This window comes from Canis lupus, chromosome 37, assembly GCF_011100685.1.
Source record: "Canis lupus familiaris isolate Mischka breed German Shepherd chromosome 37, alternate assembly UU_Cfam_GSD_1.0, whole genome shotgun sequence".
NCBI classification, from domain to species: domain Eukaryota; kingdom Metazoa; phylum Chordata; class Mammalia; order Carnivora; family Canidae; genus Canis; species Canis lupus.
Window position 1 is genome coordinate 6,195,416 of NC_049258.1, and position 25,752 is coordinate 6,221,167.

General features: G+C 39.9%; 1 protein-coding gene, 1 long non-coding RNA gene and 1 other non-coding gene across 53 annotated transcripts in view; 1 reads left to right on the forward strand and 2 right to left on the reverse strand.

Annotated features, from left to right (window-relative positions):
- CCDC150 (coiled-coil domain containing 150) overlaps nt 1-19,997 on the forward strand; it is a 79,528-nt gene extending 59,531 nt beyond the window's left edge. For 9 of the 12 annotated variants that reach the window (XM_038585221.1, XM_038585222.1, XM_038585224.1 and 6 more), the window contains 11 exons: nt 2,092-2,220; nt 2,881-3,050; nt 4,768-4,861; nt 5,672-5,841; nt 6,768-6,894; nt 15,299-15,493; nt 15,912-15,980; nt 16,074-16,235; nt 16,892-16,978; nt 19,011-19,130; nt 19,632-19,997. In XM_038585221.1, coding sequence (XP_038441149.1) covers nt 2,092-2,220; nt 2,881-3,050; nt 4,768-4,861; nt 5,672-5,841; nt 6,768-6,894; nt 15,299-15,493; nt 15,912-15,980; nt 16,074-16,235; nt 16,892-16,978; nt 19,011-19,130; nt 19,632-19,757 — 1,449 coding nt within the window. In that variant the 3' untranslated portion in view covers nt 19,758-19,997. The remainder of the gene's footprint in view (nt 1-2,091; nt 2,221-2,880; nt 3,051-4,767; nt 4,862-5,671; nt 5,842-6,767; nt 6,895-15,298; nt 15,494-15,911; nt 15,981-16,073; nt 16,236-16,891; nt 16,979-19,010; nt 19,131-19,631) is intronic. The other 3 variants (XM_038585228.1, XM_038585219.1, XM_038585229.1) reach the window with 1 other exon arrangement.
- LOC106558323 overlaps nt 680-25,752 on the reverse strand; it is a 40,235-nt gene continuing 15,162 nt past the window's right edge. For 11 of the 40 annotated variants that reach the window (XR_005385120.1, XR_005385108.1, XR_005385129.1 and 8 more), the window contains 9 exons: nt 21,615-21,813; nt 20,267-20,360; nt 19,023-19,251; nt 18,373-18,879; nt 18,192-18,260; nt 16,422-17,953; nt 16,113-16,332; nt 11,331-11,378; nt 10,693-10,864 (listed from right to left, as the gene is read on the reverse strand). This is a non-coding gene — a long non-coding RNA (uncharacterized LOC106558323). Of the gene's footprint in view, nt 4,315-9,327; nt 10,865-11,330; nt 11,379-16,010; nt 16,351-16,421; nt 17,954-18,191; nt 18,261-18,372; nt 18,880-19,022; nt 19,252-20,266; nt 20,361-21,285; nt 21,462-21,614; nt 21,814-25,752 lie in introns of those variants that run through there. The other 29 variants (XR_005385142.1, XR_005385131.1, XR_005385143.1 and 26 more) reach the window with 29 other exon arrangements.
- Nucleotides 13,171-13,241, reverse strand: LOC119867992. The gene has a single exon (XR_005385484.1). It is a non-coding gene; the product is annotated as a small nucleolar RNA SNORD56 (small nucleolar RNA).

The window sequence follows — 25,752 nt, forward strand, 5'->3', positions numbered from 1 at the left end:
CATGCTGTCTCTGCTGTCTTTCTCTCTCAAATAGGTAAATAAATTTTTTTAAAAGTCTTAAAAAATTAAGTTAAAATGGATCAGAATCCTAAATGTACAACTTAAAACTGTAAAATTTCTAGAAGAAAACATAGGAAATCTTTGTGATCTTGGACTATTCAGAGATATCTTAGATTTGACATCAAAAGCATGATCCGTAAAGGGAAAAGAAAGATATGATAGCTTATGCTCTTCAGAGATATTTAAAGAATGAAGATATAAGCTGTAGACTAGGAGAAAATAGTTGGAAATCTATCATATCTGATAAAGGTCTTGTCTCCAGAATGTATTAAACTATCAAAACTTATTAAAAGGAAAACTCAATTAAAAAAAAGATATTTGGATGATAAATAAGTACTTGAAAAGATGTTAAACATTAGTCATTAGAGAAATGCAAAATTGGAACCACAGTGAGACACTATCACACACCTATGTACAACACTGAAAAACTGATCACACCAAATGTGAGGTTGCAGAGCAACGGGAACTCTCACACTGCTGAAGGGGATGTCAGATGGCACAACCACTTTGAAAAAGTTTGATAGTTTCTATAAAAATGAAACACTACTGTATAACCCAGCCATTCCACTTCTCAGGTATCTACCAAAGATAAATGAAAGCATAAACCTACACAAAGCCGTCTACACAACTGTTCACTGCAGCTTTATTTGTAATAGCTTAAAACTGGAAGCAACTCAAGTGTCAAGAGACTGGGAAAGTACATGGTGGTCTACCCTACAATAGAATACTGTTCAGCAACAGAAAGGACTGAATTATTGATACATGAAAAGGATGGAATGAATCTCAGAATAATTGTGCTGAGTGAAAGAAGCCATTCAAAAAAGAGTACATACAATTAATTCCATTTATATAAAATTCTAGAAAATAACGAATTTCTTGTGACAAAACATTAGTTGCCTTGTGTGGAGGTGGGGGAACAAGGAGAGATGGGGGAAGATTACAAAGAGGCACGAGAGAACTTTTGAGATGATAGAAATGCTTATTATCTTGATTATGGTTTCAAGAGTTTCTATGTAGTTAAAACTGTACAGTTGAAAAATATGCAGCTTATTGTAGGTCATTTATACCTCAATGCTGCTTGTGAAAGGATAATGTGGATGTATTACCTATGCAAAACGTAATTATATTAAAATATTCAACATTCTTGAAATGACAAAATTACAGAGGTCTAGAACAAATTACTGGTTGCCCCAGGACAGGGGATGGTTTTGAGATCATGTGTGCATACATAGAAGTAGCACACGTGAATTCTTTTGTGGCGAGATGGAGCGTTTCTGAATTGTGATTGTGATGGTGTTCACGTAAAGTGCATGGGATCAGATTCCATAGAGCTCTGTGAACACGCACGCACACAGGTTTTAAAGAAGTGAAAATGGAGCAAGTTCTGTAGTCCAGGTAATCTAGTCAACAGTAACATACCAAACCGTTTCCCAGTGTTGATGTTGAACTACAGCACGTAAGATGCCACCATTGGAAGCAGGGTGAAGACGACATGGGACCCTTTGTACTACTTTTGCAACATCCTGTGAATCTATTTATTTCAACACTTTAAAAAGAATATTTAAAATAGTGTGATCATTTAAAATGATTGTATAGATATACTAAAAGTGTTTTATGGATGTAAAATACTAATACTTCTAATTGGGATGTATTCTTCTATAATGCTGTTTTCTTAACACTACATAGTATTTATTCGTCTTTGCTTTTGTTATATTCTGCATTTGTTATATTTTCAACTTCCATGATAATCAGTTTCTCCATTTTACATCTAACCTTCATAGCCTTATCTCTGTTATCACTTAACCTGTACTTTCATGGAGATTGACATCTGTTAGGTTTGCTCATGTTTATTCACACAGATTTATTTTTGCTTTGTAGTTTTCTTTAAAGGGAAAAATGGCTAATAAAGCTGGTTTTATTACAGTGTATTTAATTAAACATTTTAAGTTTGGTTTCCAAATTGCTGTGTCTTATTCTAATTGTTGATTTATAATTCTTTGGAAAAGTTATCATTCCTTGTTTTCTACTAAGGTGAAATCCATTCTTGAAAAGAACGAAGAGGAACTCTCACAAGCAGTGAAGTGTCGTGATGTAGCCCTGAAAGAGAGTCAGAAGTTGAAAGGGGATCTCGAGGCCTTGGAGGACAGAGAGAACAAGAAGGCAAGGCATCAGTCCTTTCTGAAAGTTCGTTACAGACCTGAGGTGCTGAAGAAATCTTTCACAAGTCCCAGTCCTTCATTTCTTGTTGCCTTTAGTAAGAATGAAGATTGATCAGAGGAAGTTTTTTTCTAAAGATAACTTTAGAAGAGCTATAAAGTGTTTGCCTTAAAAACACATCATTTAACTCCCAATGTTTTTTTAACAAAGGGGAAAAGTCCTAATTTTTTTCTGTTGAAACACATCTGACCTTGGCAGCAAGAGCCGTCTACTTATGTGTTATTAACATGTTACTAATTCTAATGTTCTCTCTGGCCCCATCATAAGATCACTGAGTTGGGCCAAGCAGAGCAGCCTGGGCCCACGCACATCTAGAACCGGGAAGTTGTTGATGCCAATCGATGTCTCCAGTTAACACACATGCTGTGACGTGACAATAGTTGGGAAGCACTGCAGGCTTCTCCACAGTCCTGGGGTCTAGTTTTGTTTTTCTCAAAGTCACAATAAATTCAGATCTTAGCAAAATAAAAGATGCTTCAGTTATTCCTCTCAGCATTCTACTGTGCTTGGTGTCCATAGTCTTGCCTAGAAGTAATGGGACTCAGCAGCAGCAGAATAACCAGAAAGGATCAAGTATCTTTGTCTTGTTTCATTTTCTCTTAGGTGGGTAACTTCCAGCGACAACTGGCAGAGGCTAAAGAAGACAATTGCAAAGTTACAATTATGTTGGAGAATGTGCTGGCTTCTCACAGTAAGATGCAAGGTGCTCTGGAAAAAGTACAAATAGAGCTCGGGCGGAGAGATTCAGAGATTGCAGGTCTCAAGAAAGAAAGGTACTGGAGATTATTTTTCTGTCTTTGTGCGTGTTAGCAGCGGTGTGCAGTCAAGAAGCAAAGTCACTTTAAAGAGCTAGCCCCCATTTGAGGAAAGCATCCTTGACTGGAAAGGAAGGTCTTTTGGTGAATGCACTAAGCTCTGTCTCTAGACTTCCCAGCCTGCTCTTACCTCCAGGTCCTGGACCTGAGCCACAGCCTTCACTCGGGTTCCCAACCCAGCCATGCCCCCCCAGCCCACACCCTTGTATCCTGCCCGTTTTTCCTGCCCAGGAGCATTTTGTGCAATTCAGTGTTCTTTGTAAATTGACATCCATTGACATCTTTAGTCAAGGGGAGATTTTTGTTTGCAACCAAGGACCTCCCTTCAGTCCTGAACAGGTATTTTTTCCTCCAATTCCAATCCAAAGTTTGATGTATTTTCCTCTCCTTATTTTACTACTCACTAAATGTGTGAATATGACAATTCATCCCCTTTACTGTGCAACACTCGTAAAGTTTTCTATCTAGCTTTACATTTCAGAAATGGCGAAATGTAGACCTGTTCAGTAAAACACAGTATTATAAATATTTATTAGAAATAAACATGATTTAAAAAAGAGAAATAAACATGATTTTCAAAGATTCAAAATCCCCATATTTTGTAGTGATGTAAAGGAGTCTGTATTCGAGAAATTCATGTGCTATATTGCTGCTTTACCCTGTTTCTACACCATTTAAACCTGCTCTTAGATCTACAGAATAATAGTGGTCTAGTCTAGATAATTAAAGCTAAGTGCCAACTTGAGTTTGAACTATCTATATATTAGTGACCTGTTTAGATGAATCATTCTGAGAACTGCTGCAAGCCGTGTTTTATAAGTAAACTCCATTTTTAAAAAATGTTTCAAGTCGCATGAGTTTCCCCTTGAGGTTAACAAACAAATGGTTTGAGTTTAATAAGTCCTCTGAAATATATTAGAATGTGTATATTAGTGGTGCATATTGCCTCTCTGTTATGGGAGAACAAGTGCCATTTTTATATTCCCCATTGTACTTATCTTCATTTTTTACATACTATAGATGTATGTTACCTCTGAACTTAAAAAAGTTAAGGAGAGGATATTAAAAATTGCTTACCGGGCAGCCCCCGTGGTGCAGCGGTTTAGCGCCGCCTTCAGCCCAGGGTGTGATCCTGGAGACCCGGGATTGAGTCCCACGTCAGGCTCCCTGCATGGAGCCTGCTTCTCCCTCTGCCTGTCTCTCTGCCTCTCTCTCTCTGTCTCTATGAATAAATGAATAAAAAATCTTAAAAAAAAAAACTTTTAAAAATTGCTTACCATTCACAATAAAATTCTAGGTAGCTGTTTAATTTATAATCTCAACAGCAGGCCCATCCGTCTAGAGGGGATATATTTTTGAATATGTATGTGTGTATGTGACGTGTATGTGTGTATGTGTATATGTATATATATACACATATATATGTATAAAATTACCAGCCCATAAGTTAGTCATTAACAAATATTGATAGCTTAATGTATCAAGCCAAATTGAATTATAGCTGGGACAAATTTTTAATCTCTGGGAGCCTTAACTGCTTAAAGGTCTGAGCATCTGTACTTTACTACATATGCTGTTTGAGCTTCTTGGAAGAAGAGTGCACTATAACTCCCAGTGGTATCATTCCTAGATGGTTTTTTTCTGTAGTCACTCTTCCTGTGCTTTCCATTTTTAGGGCTCTAAATCAACAGAGGGTGCAGAAGCTGGAGGCTGAAGTGGACCAGTGGCAGGCCAGAATGCTTGTTGTAGATGCCCAGCACAACGGTGAGGTAAAGGCCACATTTTATAGATGATAATGTTGATATTTTTGCTTTTATTGGGATATTGGTCATTTAAGAAAATGGAGTAAAATAATCAGGGAAATTTCTTTTTTCATCTGAGTAAGTCTGAGTTTTGGTTACAAATGGGAAGAAGGCCTGCAGCCTTCCAGTGAGTCATTTATTGGCAAAACAGGACCACTGTTATGCCTAATTCTCTCTTTCATACATGGTTAGTTTTTATTTATCAATGTATAAATGACTGCAGTAGTTAAAGGCTCATAAAGGCTCAGAGGATAACTTGTAACTTCAATCACAAGTCATTGGAGTGATCCCACTATGAATTAAGGAGACACATTTACATGTGTGTGCTCACAAGTGTATGCACATATGAATATCTCTACATATATGCACATATATTAAAAAGTCATGAGTATTTCATATAATTAAGCTTTTTCTAGAAAGACGTACAAGGAACAAATGCCAGTTCTTACCTCTCTAGGCAGCGATACCAAAGATTATAGGATCAGAAAGAATTTTTAACTAGTTTAAAATTTAAAAACTAAAATTAACTTAAATTGACTCAGTTTTTCAAAGCTCACTAGTAATGAGTTGGTGCATACTTTTCCCATTGCCTCCTGAGAGTCTCCTAAGCAATGTCATAGTAAGTTCTCACATATTCCAGGCAGCTGGAATCTGGTTCTGGTTCCATTTAATTATTGTTTCAATGGCTTAATGGTAAAGTGTAAGGAGTGAGCATATAATGTTAAAGACTTCTTTCATCTGTGACTGTGGAATTAAAACGAGCCTTCTCTCTTTCAGATGGAGCCTCTACAGAAAGCTCTAGATGTAGCTAGAGAAGACAACAGGAAACTGGCTATGAGCCTGGAGCAAGCTCTTCAGACAAATAATCATCTACAAACAAAGCTTGATCATGTTCAAGAGAAATTGGAAAGCAAAGAACTTGAGCGACAAAATTTGGAAAATTTCAAGTAAGAGCAGTGTAATCACAGTGAAATTAGGGGAGAGTCTCTGGGAGAGTAAGTTGTGCTCATTCACATAAAGCAGTTAAGTACCAATCCTCAACTTGGAACTGGTACTCCCAGGAGAGCCATGTTAAAGAACCAGGCACACCTGAGCAGCAGACACTAGCTGGCTGGGGTATGCTCATTTGGATCTCCTTTTCTGCTCTTCCCTCATCTAATGTCAACCTGCTTCTCCACGTGAAGGTTAAACCAAAATTTAAAGAATATTGCATGTTTCCACCAACCCTTTCCTATCAACAGGTGATGTGTCCTTTAGAAGCATGATTTGGGAAAGGAATAGCAACAGCCTGGTGGGAATAACCCATCTAGGTGTGGGAGGACTTCACCCAGGCAAATCCCAAACCACTGTTTTCCCGAAATTAGTCCAGTCAAACCCATCAAGTCACTAGGTCAAGGCACTATTTTTTCTATAAACTGCATCTAGGTAAATAGGATTTGGATATAAATAACATTCTGTAAAAATTTTTACCCAAGGGAAACGCAGTGTGTGCATAGATCTTTATGCCTTTCAGCTAATGAACATACCGATACGAGACAGGTGTAAGCTAAAGCAGAGAAGACATGTTTCCCTCTTTATGATCTGTGCACATTTTATAGTCTAGTGAAATGTTGCTGGCTTTTTTATTGGTTAAAGCGTTTATGTGTTTCCCTCTTTGGGTTGGATATCTTTATATTGAATGATTTTTTTTGGCCTTTAATGCCACAGGTAAATGCTTTTCTCCCTCCTTCTGTTAATGGGCTCCAGACCAAGGAAGTTAACCTGGTGCCTGATTGCTACTCATTTGTATATGACACCTTTCAGACGTTCTCCTCCAGGCCTTCCTTACCTCCTAAAGAAGGTTTCTAAAGGTGACTTTTTCCCCCCAAAACAGAGAACGGATGACTGAGGAATCCAAAATAGAAGCGGAAATGCATGCTGAACGCATAGAAGCTCTAAGAAAGCAGTTTCAAACTGAGAGAGAAACGGCCAAGAAAGTAGCACAACGGGAAGTGACTGAGGTATGGAGTCAAGTGACAAAAAGTGTCTCTCTAGATGAGTGCCTTTTAAGAGCGTTATCATCAGTTACAGGATTTCTGAGCATGGCTGTAGTAGGTCTTTGGTCCTTCTAGTCCTTCTGTGAGCAGTAAGCACAATGTAATCAAGCCATCTCCGTGCTCTTCGTAAGTTGAAACACACAAAGCTTCTGATAGACAGTTCTCTGCCTAGCAAAGGAGGGTCTCGATGAGAGCTTTTCCATTGGACAGTGATAGCTGAGGGATAGAGGAAATGGCCATTGGGTACACATCAAATCGTCTGTCCCCTTAATTTGCTTCACCAGCACCCTTCTCCTGAGAGGCACGTGTGTGTGGCCTGTGCTCTGATGTGTACTACGTGACCCTTACTTGTGATCTCTGCTCTTGACGTGAGACAAATAGGGTAAACAGCAGAGGGCCTTTGTTGAGTAACTAGAGGCTACGTACAATTTTGAAGGAATTCAAAGTAAGGGAAAGTTTGTTTTAGACAAGTTGAGTCATAGAAGAAGAAGGGAAACAAAGTAAGTGATTGAGATTGGCAGAGCTGACAGGGCAGGGATACCCGCTGCAAGGGAATGACCAAAGCTTAGTTATAAAAATGAACAGGATGTGTGAGCAATTAAAGAGGATTTCTCTCTATCAGAGCAGAGACTTTGGGAAATGTCTGAGAAAGAGTGGGTAGCTGACCTTGACAATCAGAATGTTAGAGGTGAACTTTCATGTCAAAGTGGGATTCTGTGGGTTTCTAAGAAATGGGTGGTATGATGAAAGCACAATTTTAGGAAGGGGAGTCTGGTGGTAGAAGAGAGTAGGCAAGGACAAAGAGAAATGGGAGACATGTAGACCCAAGCAAGCTAAACAGTATGGGCTTCAGAAGATTAGAGGCAAGCAGCATAGTTCAGTTGAAAATAGAGAACAGTTAAATTGAAAAAGGCATTTTATTTTTTTTTTTTTTTTTTTTTTTTTTTTTTTTTTTTTAAAGATTTTATTTATTTATTCATGATAGACACAGAGAGAGAGAGGCAGAGACACAGGCAGAGAGAGAAGCAGGCTCCATGCACCGGGAGCCTGACGTGGGATTCGATCCCGGGTCTCCAGGATCGCGCCCTGGGTCAAAGGCAGGCGCTAAACCGCTGCGCCACCCAGGGATCCCGAAAAAGGCATTTTAATAGAAAAATCATGAAACAGGGATGCCTGGGTGGCTCAGTGGTTGAGTGTCTGCCTTTGACCCAGGGCGTAGCCCTGGGATCGAGTCTTGCATCGAGCTCTCTGCATGGAGCCTGCTTCTCCCTCTGCCTGTGTCTCTGCCCCTCTCTCTGTGTGTCTTAAAAAAAAAAAGAAAGAAAGAAAGAAAAATCATCAAAAGACAGTAAATGTTCTGTCAGGAACAGAAGGGGAGGGAAGAATTAAAATCATTCCAAGACTTGGTTGGAGTGGCTGATCTATAGGTCTGTATTTTGTCAAATTTGGTATATTTTAGCAATAGCAATTCAGAGACCTTTTAGAAAATTTGTAAATTACAAAACTATATAAACATTAAACTTATGAAAGGAAACAAAAGGAAATTAAAGGCACCTTTAATCAGATAGTTGTTAGAATACTTATAAAATTTAAGTCTGTTTAATCACTGAAGATTGTGAACTTGTGAGGAGACCAAGGGCAGAGTGAGGGGGTGAGGTCAGTGGGGAGTCAGCAGCAGGGTGCACCACTCGCAAATCCCAGCTCTGCCTCTTACTAACAAGGTGTTGTCTGCAGACAGTTTCAGTGTATTTCCTCAATCATAAAATGGAAATCTTCGTAACTACTCTCCAGGGTTCGTTTGTTTAAGTTGGAAAATATATGTAATTATGACAGTGCGTAATAAGTACAGGGTTATTGTTATGTTGTTAGGGCTTACACCCGGTTGTGACAAAGCTGTGATTGAGGTAATGGTGGAGTATCGAACAGAAAGTCAGTTGGGTGGTAGTAAGAGGCCAGCACTGTGGCTTGAAGTTAGGATGTGAAGGAATGAGCTAGTGTAGAAAGAAAAGGTACAAATAACTGTACATTGTCAAACGCTCTCAGCTGTCCAGAGTACTTCTCCCTTCTCCACTACCACCTCTTCCTAAAAACCAAAGCGGCACTGATTTAAGGGCACTGGAGGAGGATAGGAGCTCTGTAAAATGGTTTAAGTAATGTTAAAAGATAAACTGAGGGATACTAGATATTTTTAAGACTATTTGAGCAAAACTCAGTCCAAATCAGATGGTATCCAATCTAGTAGATAAAAAGGAGCTCCAAGGAGCGGAATGAGATGAAAGATTTCATAGGCGAACAGGAGCCAGAGACAAGATATATCAGGCAAAAGAGCAGGCTGGTTATTTTACAAGGTACTTTCCTTTAGGGGAAGACAGGAGTCTTACCAGGCAGATTACCCACCTGTCTTAGACCATTTGCTCGGTGGTTAGCACCCATGATCATGCATTTCAAGGTTTTGAGAGAATCCAGCAAACTAGAGAGACTGCTCTGATTATTATAAGTAGGATAATTCCCAATGTCTAGAGTGTCCTTTGGAGCCGTGGTCCCCAAGACCCCAATCAGTCAGAGTCAAGTAAGTGAAGGACTCTGCCGAAGGAGTCACTTTCTTAAACCAGCCAGCTTGTTCAGTGATCTTCCGTAGCTGAGGCTCAGCTTCTCCAGAAGTGTCAGTCTAAGTGCAGCGTGTGGTGTTGAGGCCACAGCACAAACACTTCCTTGCTCAGCTGAAAGACAATCCAGCTAATTTCTTCTATTATCCGGAACAAGTTCAGGCAGAGAGTCTAGGGGTTTTGTTGGGCAGCTATTTATCAGCAGATTCTGCAGTACCTTTGAGTTAAGGAGAGGTTTCTGATTGCGCCCCCATTTGCACTTACTGCTAGCCAAGGCACTAGGGATCTGCCAAAGGAAGCGAACGTTGAATCACGAATGCCTCCTGGTAAGTCCTGATTTCAGTCTGTGGCTCAGCATTGGAAAGGCGACAGCAATGGAGGCAAGTAAAGTTCAAGTCTGTAGACCACACCAGTTTTATTCTAGTTTTGCTTGTCCTTTTCTTTGTATAGAACCTAGATGCAAGATTCCCTGGGGTTGGCGTTTTTAACCAGAAGCACAGAAATTGACCCTTGGGTGTAGGGAGTATGATACAAAGGACAGGGGGCAGAGTTTGGTCCAGAGAAACTGAAGCACTGAAATCAGGGAGAAGTATGTGATGGGCAGAACTACAGGATCACCAGTTGTTTGAAGATTGGATTAGGCCCTTTGCAATGGCATTATTTTTGCAGGTCAGAGCAAGGAAAGGTGGGCAAAAGAATCATAAAGACTTGGTGTAAGAATTAAGAAAAGGATGGTCAGGGGATCCCTGGGTGGCTCAGTGGTTTGGCATCCTTCAGCCCAGGGTGTTGTCCTGGAGTCCCAGGATCGAGTCCCATGTTGGGCTCCCTGCATGGAGCCTGCTTCTCCCTCTGCTTGTGTCTCTGTGTCTTTTTCATGAATAAATAAATATTTAAAAAAAAAAAAAAAGGATGGTCAGAGAGAGAAGGAAGAATGGAAAGAAAGAAACATTCTTGATCTGAAGTCTTAGGAGCAAGCAGTCTAACCCAGTGTCCGCTACTTTTCTTCTTAGTTTGATTTTGAGGCCTCCACAACATATTTACATAGGACCAGATGTCAGATGGAGCCTTCTTCAATTGTGAAATATGTACCTATACATAGTAGGATCCTTCCCAGGAATCTCCCTTCTGCAAAAGTATCAGAGTATAACAACAGCTGTTGGTAAATGATAAAAGACTTTAATATGCTCATGTTTAAAGATCTGGGTGGTTCAGTGGTTGAGCGTCTGCCTTCAGCTCGGGGTGTAATCCCAGGGTCCAAGATCAGGTCCAGCGTTGGGTCCCCACAGGAAGCCTGCTTCTGCCTCTCTGTCTCTTGTGAATGGATAAATCTTTAAAAAAAAGTAAAGATGAGAGTTCACTGTAATGGAATTGACAAGGAAATTTGGTTATGTCTGTGATATACAGCATTTTAAGATAATAACTAGAATTATGACTGATAAAAGGACACATTAAATTTTTAAGAATTTCCTACAATTGCTAGAACACTTATATTAATAACACATATTGTACAAATATAAGGTTTATCATCACTTATTCGACAATGCTTCCCATGTAATTTAGCATCATATAAACCTAATTAGTTTGACATTTCTCTTTTACATAGTGAAACACAAATCCTTTGAGATTTTGTCTTAGGGACCCTCTGGGAAATCTCAAAGTTATTTTGAGATAAAAAAGACTCCATTTAGAATTTTATTTGGGAAAGTTGTCAAAACATGACTAAAATTATTATGAAATATCATTTAAACAAAGTGACAATAGAAGTTTTAAAGGCAAATACAGAAAGTTACATACTTAGCTCTTAAGAAAATCCAGTCTTCTCAGTATTAAGTAGTCAAAGACCTGATAAAAGACGATATGAAGCACAGTAAATTATTTTGCTAAGATGCAAAATCTTTGTTTTTCAGGTAAATTACCCCCAAAATTAAAAAAAAAAAAAAACACTTCCACAACCTCTTATCAAGAACAAACCAGCAGTCCAAGAACTGTCCATTTAGTAAAGAAAAAACCAAATTCTAATTATGCACCAAATTCATTCTTTAAAAACTTGATAAATCCATTCTAACTTAGCCATTTCGACCACACATAAAATCCCCTTTTCAAGATTCCTTTTCCACAAACCAACTTTTTCTTTTATCCATCCCTCTTTCTCATTTTGGAACAGTCATTTTACTTTCCTTACAACTTTTCCTACACAGTTTTCTTACAACTCTATTTTTTTTTTTAAAGATTTTATTTATTTATCCATGAGAGACACAGAGAGAGGCAGTGACACAGGCAGAGGGAGAAACAGGCTCCATGCAGGGAGCCCGATGTGGGACTTGAGGAAGGCACTCAACCACTAAGCCACCCAGGCGTCCCACACCTCTATTATTTTGAAGTAATTTTAATTACACATATTGACTAGAATTCTTAACATTTAGAATCCTTATTCCTAGTGAAAACTAAGAAATAAGCAATTGTAGAGTATGTTACAATTAACATTCTGTGGGTTAGCAAGTTTAATAAGTAATTCCTTAATTTCTATAAGTATATTCTTCTTCATAGTAAACTTCCCAGCTTAGCACAAAACATGTTTACTAACAGACACAAATATCTTTAATTTCTCTGTAAAAGGAAGCCAAAGTGGGTAAACCTATGTTTAGTAATTCGTTTTGGTATTTTATTTGGAAATGATCTAGATATTTAATGAATATCCATCATTTAATTTGTTTTAGGGTAATTTCAAGGTTTCTAGATACCAAAAAGATTTTGGAAAATTTTATGCTATATCTGACAATTATGTTTAGATTACTCATGAAAATTTCTTGCTGACAAATTCTGTAACAGAGATAGAGAGAGGAGTTTATCTGACTTAGTAAACCTGGTAAAACAGAAGTATTACAGTTAATGCTGATAATTCTGAAGACATGGATACTTTGTTGACGATTATCCTAGATCATGTAACTGCAAAAACATTTGGGTTAGTTTCTCTATTTGAGCGTACACTTGATAAAGCTAAGGTTACTGGTTCAGGCTAAAGCTTTTAACTCGTATTTGTGAAGGAGACTTTTAAGATTTTTCATGTGCCTAGTTTTCAAAATATCTTTTCCATTTTGGGTTTTTTTTTTTCCTTTCTTTTCATGAGAATGGTCTTCATTCTTAGAGAAGACCAAGTAGGATATTTACATCTCAAAAGGCACAGAAAAAGAATGTAAGTTCCACCAAGGAGGATTTTTGTTTCCTAAATACAGATATTTTACAATATCTGCAGCCTTAGATGAATAGGGGAGGTTTGGGGATTGGTAACAAGAATAGATGAGCTTTGAATTGTTTCTAGGGCTGAGTTTCTGTTCTTGTACATTTAATTTATAAGACAAGTACAGTGTTTAATTTCTCAAAGAATTGGGTTGCAGCCTTATAATGATAAACAGGCTGACCCACCCATCCAACTACACAATCTTCAATTTGCTTCTTTATTATCAGGGAGATCTTCAACTAAGATGGAAATCAAAAGATTCCTATGTTCGAGATTTAGAGCTGTGTGTCTTTGGAATTTAGTAAATCCTTCCACAGAGGCTTTAATTTTCTCTCTAGGTACGGTTTCATCTTAGCTGAGGGGAGAAAGACCTTTTTTTTTTTTTCCTCCTCAGCTTCACTCAGACCCAAAGTATCATCCCTCACCATGTGAACTGCTGTTGACGAAAAATACTGCCATCATTGCAGAGAAAAGAAAGGAATTTTTAAAAGTCTAGCAGGCTCTGAATATGGCCATCCTCTGGCCATAGAGCTACTTTAAATCGTTTCATAGATCTTGCTAGGTTTTAGCAAGGACAAACAGTAAATATTCCTAGCAATATTGAACAGCCTCATGGATGCAAGAGGGTCCCCAGAAAGGGCACAAAAAATACTCCCCACCCAAACTCTAGAACCACTCCCAAAGATAACCAAGAGAATTGTCCAGGCTGGCAGCAGTCAGATGGGATAGAACCTGCATTTCTGTCCAACCATATTTTTAGAGCCTCTAACCTAGTGGTTGCCCAAGCCAGGTTCAAGATACAAAACAAGGTAACAAGAAGGCATAAGCCGTCCCGGGAAGAAAGATCAACAACCAGTGAGTACTTGAAAGCAGATTAAAAAGACACAGTTCAAAGATATAATTTTGTCTGTCAGTCTGAATTTGGAAAGGACAATGTGAAACTTTACCTTTCTTTCTCAACCAGACACCACAGAGAGACATCGGAGAGAGCTGATTTTGGGGAGAACTGTTGTCTTTTGCTAGCTTCTGCTCATTTCCCCAGATCCTATCCATAGATTCTGGGCAAGTAGGCAGCGGGGGTGGGGGGGTGGATGGAGGTGAGGGGGTGGATTCCAGGAGGTCTCATCGTAGTCACCAGAAACCACAGAGGATGAAAAACAGTTTTCCTTCTACCCTTTATAAGTGCTTGGCTTTGCTTGTCTAGAGTACCTCACACATGGATAAGCTTATTGAGGTTGAAAGTTCTCCATGGTAGCCATTATATTTCAAAATTATCTGTCTGTTCAGCCTTTAAGTTTTTATTCACCTGACACCTCACACTGGACCCCATCCAGAAAAAGAAAGGCTTAAAGTCCAACAGCTGCGACCACAAAAGCTGCAGAGCTAAGATTTAAGAGGGACTGACGCCTGACCTCCAGAGGCCTCAAGGAAGCTGGGGATACCTACAGACCTGATTGCTCGTTGCTCCTGGGGAGCACTGCCCTCCTTCCTTTTTTCTCTCTGACACCAGAACTGTTAAATATTTAACATGCCTCAGTTTACCTTTTAAGAGTTTATTTGAACAGAAATTGATTCAAATTGGGCATCATCCAGTCTAGCAGCCAGAGAACTCCAAGGAGCTATACAAAATGAAAGGCTTTTATAGGCAGAAGGGAGCAAGAACACATTTTACTGCCACTAACTTGAGTTGGTTATTGCAAAGTTTCTTTCAGGGGAGGGCAGGATTGGGAAGATTACCACACGAGTGCTCGTCAGGCAACTGCTGACAGATTCGTCTAAGAGTTCATTTCTGGGAAAGTCAAAACTGTAATTCAATCTTGGTTTGGTGATGTGGGGCTTAGCATAAGGGACTCTGTTTGGGGCTGTTGTCTTGGTTCCAACAATATTCACTATGGTATTTTTCCACTAAACATATTTATTAAAATCTTTGAAAACTGAAGGCAGTATAACAAAAAAATCTATGCATTGGTAGTAACTAGCAAGTATTTGTATGAATTACTTTCTAATTTTCAATTCTCTAGACATGAGGTCACAAGTGACAGAAGGAAGAGAAAAGCTTAAAGCTGAGCAAGTGTGCCAGGCTCTCCTCCTGTACTGTATCTTATTTAACTAGGAATCCTTGGAGATAGGTTATTTGCATACTTTGCCAGTGATGAACCTGAGCCTTTAGGGAAGTTAACTATCCAAAATTACTTGGCTAGTAAGTGCTAAAGCTGAGATTTGAGCTTAGGTTGGACTCTAAAGTCATGCTCTTAAAAAACAAATGAACATGTATTTACAATATTTATCTGTTCTAGGAAAAATTGTGTTTAGTGTTAAAAATTTTGAAAAACAAAAAAGATGAAAACTCCTTAGACTGTTGCTCTACAAATCTTCTTAATCAGATATCATTATCATTGCCTCACTTAGCCTCCCCTTTAAAAGAAAGGTCAAAGAGAACAAAATGTGGGGACAGGCCTCATCATAAGCCTCTCTTACTGAATGAGAGGTGAAAACGATGACATTTTCCCGTTGTGTTCCCCAGCTGAAGAAAGCCCTTGATGAAGCCAACTTCAGATCAGTGGAGGTGACCCGGGCCAACCGCGAGCTGCGGCAGAAACTGACAGAGCTGGAGAAGGTCCTGAACAGTAGCAAGGAGAAAATAAAGAATCAAAAGGCCCAAATCAAGCTCCATTTGTCGACGAAGGCGAATAATACTCAGAATATGGAAAGGATGAAGGTTGTATGAGAAACGCTAAGTCTCCCCTCACTTCCTTAGTGTCTGATGAGGATCCAGGCAGGCGGTGGGGTCTGGTGAAGATGGTTCCAGAGTCCTAACAGCACCTGTGTTCTCTGGGAATTATAGCTGCACCCGGGGAGTGGACAAAGTGTGAGAGGGGGCTGTTTCTCTTTCCGGCAGAGATACTGCAGTGTAAGTGTGTAGTTTCTCAGCAGCTGTCCTGTGCCCTTGTGGATCCCCTCTGTGTCTTCCACTGTGACTGTACAGGACTCTGCTCTTCCCGGGCCAGCGGGAAGGAGAGCCCAGCAGAGGCGACAACATGGGTCTCATGGGATTCCCCCTGCAATCCTGTAGGCAAAAGGGCCAGCCAGTTTTCCCACTAATCATCTTTCTATGTTATCTCCACATTTACTTTCAGCAAATAGAAACGGAATTGAGGCAGATGGAGCTAATTAAGGATCAATATCAGAAAAAAAATTATGAACAGGTAGGTGATTTCCACAGACTTCATGTTTACCTTTCACACAAAATCTCCACCTGGGACAGGCTGACAACTGCTTTCCTCTCTGTGCCCCACCAGTCCTTGAGTATCCAGAAGTTCGTGTCTGAAATGACTAACCTACAGAAGGAGATGCAGCTGCTGGCCAAGAGCCAATATGAGACGTCTGCGCAGAACAAACAGCAAGAGCTGCGACTCGAGGCAGAGCGCAATGTTCGGCAGGAACTGGAGAGCCGGTGCCGGGTGAGAGGCCTCCTCGGAGAGGGGCGGTGGGGGACTTGGACTGAAACCCCACAGTAGAGCACGTAGACTTTCTAGATTCTGTAGCAGAGGTGCAAATCTGCAAGTAGGAAGAAGCCTGGAGCTTTGAATATGGCACGTGCTCGCCATTTATAAAATATTCACTCGCAAAGAAGAGCTAACGCTCACCTGTGCAAAATACTGGTTCCTAAGTAGGACTCCTGAAATGAATTCCATGGTCTTTCCAGAACTTTCTGTGCCTTGGTTCTTCCCTGAAGCTCAGATATGCCTGTTACTGTGGTAGACTTGAAACTCTCCCCAGCCTCCTGAAGAGCGTGACATTCTGTCACTGGAAAGGAACTTGAAGAGACCATCAAGCTCTTGCCTTCCAGCAGACATGGTCTCCTTAAAAAAGCATTCCTTCCATTCTGGAAAACAGATATTGATCACTTTCTCCTCAGGAGAATACAGAAATCAGTCAAAATCTGTCATTGTATGCATCTATGTATACTACTGAGAGGAACAGTTCTTATCTTGTATTTTGGTAGCACACCCCATGGTACTTTCCTAATTTTGTTGCTGATTTATAACAACATGGAAGCTCTGGGCTCCATATGGGATGTTGGGAATTTCTAAAAATCTTTGTATCCCATGTTCAGGAATTGGAAGAAACTATCAGACACCTAAAGAAATGTAAAGAGGCAACAGAGCATAAGCTGAAAGAAGCCAGTGTGGAATCAGAACAGGTAAGCCAGACCTATGGGCGTAGAAACGTAGACAGGTGTCCTCCGACACAGCAACCTTGAAACCTTCAAGTCAAGGTAAAATCCTTCATTAACAGAGTTGTCAGGCAATAACAACTTACTAAGTCTAATGTCTACTATGAAGAATAATTTTTAGACTGAGGTTCTGTGTCCTGATAAAAGATAACAGAATGCTGAAGTCCTGAATGAACCTCAAGTCCAATTCTCTACCCCTAAATATAAGAAGGGAAGACCAGCATGTGTGTAGATTTTAATGCATTATGGCTTGACATCACTAATAAAAATGGAAGCTCTTTGTTTAGTCAATAACTAGAAATGTAAGTAGGCCCTATTTATTTTTATTTTTTTATTTAAGTAATCTTTCTTCCCACCATGGGGCTCAAACTCATGACCCTGAGATTAAAAGTTGCTCGATCTTCCCACTGAGCCAGATACCCCTCGAAGGCCCTTTTAATTTGTGAATTTGCTTTCTCTAAAGCATTTTAAAGGTTTTTAGAGCTGGAAAGGGTCTTTGAAATCATTGTCTGACACAACCACTCATTTTCCAGATAAGAAAATAGATTCTTAAGGTATACAGTGATGGTGTTGTCAGTTGGTCATGTGTCCCTTTTATAGCCATTAAGTCATAGAAATAATGTGACTGTCAGAACAGAGTATTAAAAGGAATATGCACTCCGACACACAGGAGTTTTGAGTGCCAACTTACCCTTGAGGAAGTTCCATTTTAACTCATCAGTTACCACATCTAGAAAAGCCAGGATATTAAAGCTTAACTATTCCATTATTGTTAGATGACTCAGAGTAAGTTTCAATAAGTAGTACCCCCCTTCCCGTTCACCGTGCAAGAGGAGACATGATGTGTGGGGCCATTTCAGGCATCTTTCCCTCCAGTCCTGGTAAAGAGCGCTGGAGAAAGTTGTCTGGTGTGGTGAGGGAGGTATGAGGGTATCACGGGCACTAGGATATACAAACAGCCCCGGAAAATAGTTGAACTTTGTAGCTTTCTGAAAGTTGAATGACAAGGGGAGCTCTACTTTCTTACTATTTAGTACCCACACTAGGACCTGGCTAATCTGGGACAAATACATAGTCATACATATTTACTGTGGACCTGTCCTAGGGTGGGCGCAGTGCTAGGTGATGAAGACTCAGGGTGAACAAGCTTGAGGAAGCCCCCTGCTCTCATGGAACTTACCTTCTCCCAGGAAACAGAGAAATACACCTCTCTCTCTCAGATGTCAGAATCAAAAAATGAAAATGCTGTCTAGGAAACATAATCAAAAGGAAGAAACAGTTATTTTACTTTTTATTCTAGAGGGTATGTTCTGGAGCTGTTTTGAAGCAACCTTAACAACATAAAAGCCAGTCAGCTTTACCTTAAAATACTGAAGTATCCCAAATACATACAAAAGTGCCAGGCACACACATAGGCACTCAGTAAATACTTGTCAATTAAATGAATACTGATTCCGGATCATCTTCGAAGTCAGACTACTAGAAGGGCCATTGAAGTCTAACAAAGATAATTTGGAAATATGTACTTAGGAGCTGAAGTATAAAATGTTTTAATGATAAAGGAAATAAAAAGAATGCAACTTACACTAAGCTAGTCCAGTCTGTTACTAATTTGATTACTTTCATAAAGCCCAAAAGAAAGATCTGTGTATAAACTTTGGAGAACTGTTTAGTCTTAGGGAACAGAACTCAAAAATTCAAACTCTGGTTTGAACTACCAATATTCATTGGCAGTGCCTTGTCCTTTCATTCTTATTTTCCTCCTGGGTCCTCTTCCTTTCATTCACATCCAGAAAATATTAATTAATGCTTGAATAGCTGCAGGCTTGCACGCATTCTTCAACTCCACATTCAGAAACCGCTCTCATCTGTGGGAGATACATCATGCAAATAGGTTGCAAGAACCTGGCACTTGCAATTTGGGTCTTTTAACATCTGAGTAAAAAAAGTCTCTGAAACTGATTGTCGTGATTTCTAATGATAACACGTTTATGTTCAGATAACAGCTAACCTGGAAGAAGCTCATCGCTGGTTTAAGTGCAGGTTTGATGGCCTCCAACTTGAGCTGACAAAAAACCGGTTGCAGAGGCTTCCCCGAGAAGACAGGTGGCTGGAAGAGGTAGGGTATTTAGACGTGACTGTCTTCAGCAATTTTGGATTTGTTCCTCCTCGGATTTCTCATGGCAGAAGTTCTCTCTTCATCCAGCTACTCTCCCCACTTATCTTTAGGTTTCTTTAAACTGTAAAGAAAACAGGGATCCCTGGGTGGCTCAGCAGTTAAGCGTCTGCCTTCTGCTCAGGGCGTGATCCTGGGATCCGGGATCAAGTCCCACATGGGGCTCCCTGGGTCTCTGCCTCTCTCTCTCATAAATAATGAAACCTTTTAAAAAAATGTAAGATCAACTGTAAAGAAAACAGACTAAATTTCTTCCTTAACAGCTACACATCTCTTTAAAAAAATGTAAGATCAACTGTAAAGAAAACAGACTAAATTTCTTCCTTAACAGCTACACATCTCTCAAACTGTCTAGGTTAGGACCACTCAACCTTGATGAATGAATTATATTCATAAAGACAAAAATGGGTCCTCAGCTTTGCAGTTAGTTTTGAAAAGTGTTAGGTCTGTTTTCTTTCCAACAGGACCAAGGTAACAGGCACGATATTGCGTCCAGCCAGTCTGTTCTACATCGATGGGAAAATAAACAGAATCTTAAACTTATGCCCAAGAAGTGTCAATCTGAACTAGAGAGAAAGTGACGTCCTTGACAAAGGCGTGCCATCTATAGCCGCGATTTCCTGAGCCCAGCAACCAGAGCTGGCCTTTTCCACAGTCATCAGAACATGAAGTCTTTGATGTGGGCTGAAGATTTTGGACTTGAGTTTATCATTTTATGAGTTTTCTGATACCAGTACAGAACCACCCCACCTTTTTTGTCCTTTTCCCCATTTTCCACCCAATAAATTTATATTAATTTGTTGTATGATAGATGCTATTGTATGATACTTGGCTATTTTTCTAAGTATATTTTATCAAAATATTTAGTGAGGTCCTAGATGATATGGCAACTAAATGACAAGATATTTTGTCTCAATGAAATGCTATAACATCCAGTAAGTAATCCCTGAAAATGGAATCACCTGGAAAATGATAAAACTTTCCCATGGTTCTTACAAATGTATACCCTTTTATGCTAGGTAAGATTCTGTTTTACTGTTTTAAGTAAGTTCTACACCCAGGGTGGGGCTTGCACTTACCCCCGCCCCACGCAAGGTCAAGAGTTGCATGCTTTACTGACTGAGCCAGCCAGGTGCCCACGTATCTATTCTTAGAGATTGTAAATGTCCAAAGCTGTAAATACAAAGCAAATTATTGTGTATACCAGTCTGCTCCAGGAAACATGTAGCTCCTCCTTAGTGTAGTAAGTAATAAATTCAGCTTTTTAAAAAAAATTTAGATATTGAGTGGTAGATTATATACATTAAGTCTGGACTACCTAAACAGCTACCAGAAGACCTAGTTTAATTGATGCTCAAGTGATGACAGCTACTGATGGTACTATCAGGACCTCAATGAAGTGAGCAATTGTGAAATTGGAGAGAATATAAAAAATAAGACTCCCAGAGGATGAGGAGCCCACCACTCTTTATCTGATATAAAAAGACAAAGCTGAGTTGACTCTGGTAACGGAGAGCTGTGTTGTTAGGCAGGCTCCTCCCTGAGCAGAACCAGAATGCTGATCTTATAGAAGGTTTTGGGGCAGGACTTTCAGAGGCTTATGAGGGTTGATATCATCTGTAGAAGTGTAGTTAATGTGGGTGAGACTCTTAATTGGCATTCAGGGGTAAGTTTATTAGAGCACATCCATTCCTATTGTCTGACTTTCAGAGGTGGGGGCTCACTGATTGGCAGCCTGGCAAAAGCCGCCTCACGTTGTCTAACTCCTACGGGATTTATCCCTTTGGACTCTTCATAAGGAGATCTAGTCAGTTGAGGGTGCCAGGGAGTCAGTCTTGAAATAGTCTAACCAAGAGCCCCACAGAACGGTTGACCTTAGTCCTGAATTCTTCATAGGAAAAAAGATCCCAGTTACTGCATAGGAGAGATGATCAACCTTAATGGGTTGTAAATCTATTGTTCCTGAGTGTTGTCATGACATTGACCGTTACTGGCCAAGAATACATTTATCTTCCTCATCCAGGACAGGGGCATTTTTTTCTTCACTTGTGTACTGTCCTCAAAGAGGACCATCATCGATAAAGTCAGTGTAACATACCTTTATATTGTTTTTTTAGGTTGGCTATACTAAACATTAGCTTCGGAGAAGTGCATTGTAGAGTTACGTTGGTGATCATCTCTAGCAAAGCTTATAGTTAGAACGCCCTATTCAGAGTAATGAATTTGCCGAAGTGTTTCTGTAGTACCTTTGTCAGGTTCCATTGTGGGCCTCTGCTTTCATCCAAAACAACCAAAAAACAGACAAAAAGTCAAACAATGATTTCTAAGACACCAGACATGAAACAAGGAACAGTGATCCCTAAGAGAAAGGGAATAAATGATGTGAACCCTACTATCGCCCCAGCTTACAGCCTTCAGAGAGTTTACCTGCATTGCAAGGAGGGGAAATCGGTGGGCTCCCTGAGGCGGTGCCAGAGCTCAGGGAGACAAGGACTGCTGGAGTCCAGGACCGAGTCCCAGAGGGGAGAGAGCTGCACGGAGGGAGAACTTCAGAGAGGTCCCAGAGGTCCTCTGAGTATTCAGCTGCGTCCCAGTCAGCACACGCACAGGAGGAAACCACCCAAAGCTGGAGAAAGAATCATCCCAAAGGGTCCGAGTTAACCACCTCAGTCCAGCCAGCGCTGGACGCATCATTACGTTTAGTCTCCGAGGCTGGGTGGGATTTGTGAACACAGTGCCCTGCATGTAGTATACGTACTAACAGCCTTATCTACAGATCTAGTAATTTCACTAAAGTTGTCTTGTTTAGAAAAAGAATGCTTATGGCACAAACTGATCTTTATACCATTAGTTCTACTGTAAGGTGATGACTGCGGAGTGTGTTAGAAGCCGAAGGCAACTGAATTACAAGTATATGTTCTTATCGACAACGTCAACTTCATTCGGCTCAAATCAAGGAATGGTTTAATTCATAGCTAAATGGATAGCCAATGTGGCCAATTCATTCTAAAAATTAGATCAAATATCCCTTAAATTAACTTCTTGGTTTGATTTATCCTTGTAGATTTTTTTTTTTTTTAAAACTAAAACACCCCAGTCACTGGTCAGTCCTTGACTAATCCTTGAGTGGTATTTAATTTTATGTTGGCTGAAGGCTTTCCTTTGACAGGCCATACCTAGCTTCTAAGTTGTACTTGAGAGGTTTCTTTTCTTTTTTTGAATGATGAGGTGCTTTAACAGCTACCCACTGGAATATTATTTGACTGGGAAGCAATTTATGATTTCAGGAGTTAATACAAATGGTATCTCATAAATTGCTGAGGTTTATAAAGAGAATGTAGAGGTGAGGATGTGAAGACACCCTGATAGCTCTGGCTGGCTGGGCAGGATGGCCGTCCTCCCTTGCTGAGTTAACAATGCTCAGCGCGCACGTGCACTCACACACACACACAATCAGTTCCCACCAGCCAGAATCAGAAACCTCATGATTTACAGGGCATTGGGGGGTGGAGTATACCAAAGAGTATCAGTCTCAGAAGTAGAGACTCTTAAGCCCTATAGTCAACACTGCTCTGCTCCTACCTAATCTTAAAAGCAAGACCCCAAATGACCCATTTCCAGGTAACTGCATTCTGACACAGAGCTTAAGAATATTTAGAGGAATACAGGGGCACCTGGGTGGCATAGTCCATTAAGCGTCTGCCTTTGCTCAGGTTATGATCCCAAGGTCCTGGGATTGGGCCCCGCATCAGGCTCCCTGCTTAACAGGAAGCCTGCTTTTCCCTCTCCCATTTCCCCTGCTTGCACACACTCTATCAAATAAAGTCTTTTCTTAAAAAAGAATATTTAGAGGAATACAAAAATATATGGCACCCATCAAGGTAAAAAATAAAAATCACGATTTGCATTATCCAATCCAAAATTATCAGGCATAAAAAGCAGAAAAATTTGACCCAGAACATTGAAACAGTTACTGTAGCTATATGTTCAAAGAATATTACAACGACGGATAGTAATAGAAATTGAAAATACTTCATAATTATTAACTAGTAGAAAAATGATGGGTGATTTGCTTTAGTAACAGAGATTTACCACATGTGGTAACATCAGATTTAAAGGGGATGCTAAGGATCCCTGGGTGGTGCAGCGGTTTAGCGCCTGCCTTTGGCCCAGGGCGCGATCCTGGAGACCAGGGATCGAATCCCACGTCGGGCTCCCGGTGCATGGAGCCTGCTTCTCCCTCTGCCTATGTCTCTGCCTCTCTCTCTCTCTGTGATTATCATAAATAAATAAAAATTAAAAAAATAAAAAAAGGGGGGGATGCTAATATAAGATCTGAGGATGCTTTGACTCATTTTTTGACGACTGTAGTGGTTCTGAATCAAGGAGACTAAGCTGTGGCTACTGAATTAAGGGGTAGGGCAATGGTATCACGTCTGCTGTGTTGTTAACTCCCATAGAGCACATGGCCTCGACTTTTCATGTTAGTACAAAAAGATTTATGAAATCTTGATTCTGGGAAGAATCAACCTGGACTCTGACTTTGCTCCAGGTAAACAGTCTATGGAGTCATTTGCCCTTGGGGATTCTGATACTATGGCTATTTCTTTTTTTTTTTTTTTTTTTGTGGTTTTGGTCAGTTTTGTTGAGGTATAATTTTTTTTTTAATTTTTATTTATTTATGATAGTCGCAGAGAGAGAGAGAGAGAGAGAGAGAGAGAGAGGGGCAGAGACACAGGCAGAGGGAGAAGCAGGCTCCATGCACCGGGAGCCCGATGTGGGATTCGATCCTGGGTCTCCAGGATCGCACCCTGGGCCAAAGGCAGGCGCTAAACCACTGTGCCACCCAGGGTTCCCTTGTTGAGGTATAATTGACAAAATTATAATATATTGAAGGTGTACATCATAAGGATTCAGTATACATTGTGAAGGTCTTCTATCACCTCACATATAATTTTGATAAGAACATTTCATTTTTACTTTCAGCAAATTTCAATTATATGATAGAGTTGATTCTAATCGTCATACTATACATTCGATCCTCAGACCTTATTCATCCTGTAAATCAAACTATCCTTTTACCAACCTCTATTTTCTAACCCTTAGCCCCTGGCAACCACTTTTCTGTTCCCTGTTTCTACGACTCTTTTTTTTTTTTTTTTTTTTTTTAAGATTCCACATGTAAGTAAGTGTCTTTGGTAATCTTTTGAGGGTTTCTTTTTTTAAGATTTTTAATCTCTACATCTAACATGGCACTCAAATCTAGAACCCCAAATTTGCACACACTACCAACCGAGCAACTAAGTGCCCCCAATTATTTTTTAATTATATGAGACTATAATAGATACTCTAATGTCACATCAGCCATAATCTGAGCATAGGTAAGGGCTGCAGCATATTTTGTCTGGAAGTAGAGTAAATCTCTAGGTGTCCCAAAGAAAAAAACTCTCTCTCTGCCCTGTGATTCCAAAGTATCAGATACAGATCAAGACTTAGGAAGAACTCAAACCTGTAAGTTCTCAGTTTTTGAATGGTTTTAGTAAACCAAAACAAATAATGTTCATTTCCTCTCAAACTTCCATAATTACTATATATTTTCAAATTCATATTTTATTACCATCTTTTGTCATAAAGTCATTTTTATATTAAGACAAAACCACTAGCACTGGGATCCCTGGGTGGCACAGCGGTTTAGCGCCTGCCTTTGGCCCAGGATCGAATCCCACATCGGGCTCCCAGTGCATGGAGCCTGCTTCTCCCTCTGCCTGTGTCTCTGCCTCTCTCTCTCTCTCTCTGTGTGACTATCATAAAAAAAAAAAAAAAAAAACCCACTAGCACTATAAGCCATTTCGCTTTTCTTTTCAGGCAACTTTCTTCTTCTTGTTGGGGGACCATGGCGTGGGAGGGGTGGGGTGGGAGAGAAAATCTTAAGCAGGCTCCATGCCCAGTGTAGGGCTTGGCTCAGGACTTGATCTCACAATCCTGAGATCCTAACTTGAGCAAAAATCAAGAATCAGATGCTTAACCAACTGAGCCACCTAGGTGCCCTGCTTCTTAGACATTAAAATTTTGGTCAGAAGGATCTGATGTTCCAGAGTGATACAATTAGTTGTAGCTAACACTGGTATCAAGTGCTCTTCTATTCTGCTTGGGAGTTTAGAGGAAAGACAAGGAATCATGGACTCATCTCCCCCAGAGTGGCATCATTAGATTTTAAAGAATTGTCTGGTTTCTATTAGCCCAGTGACCTTTTTGCTTGCAATTTCTCCTAGCTTCTTTACTGACAGACTTCCAATTCCTTGCCTTGTTTTTATCTAGGGGTCAATTATTTTATAGACAGCCAGAGCTCGTTTACTCTGACTCTTCCAAAAACATCTAGCTACGGATTATCGGTTCTCTAAAATAGTTTCACATTTCAATATTTTTTTTCTTATTAAATTCCCTAGTTTAGATTTAAGTCCATTAACAAAAAGAAGACAGGGCTCTTACTACAGCTATTGGGTCTACCTTAGGATACAATTTGAAAGAAGAGCAAAATATCTAAGAAATTTAATTATTGGATGGT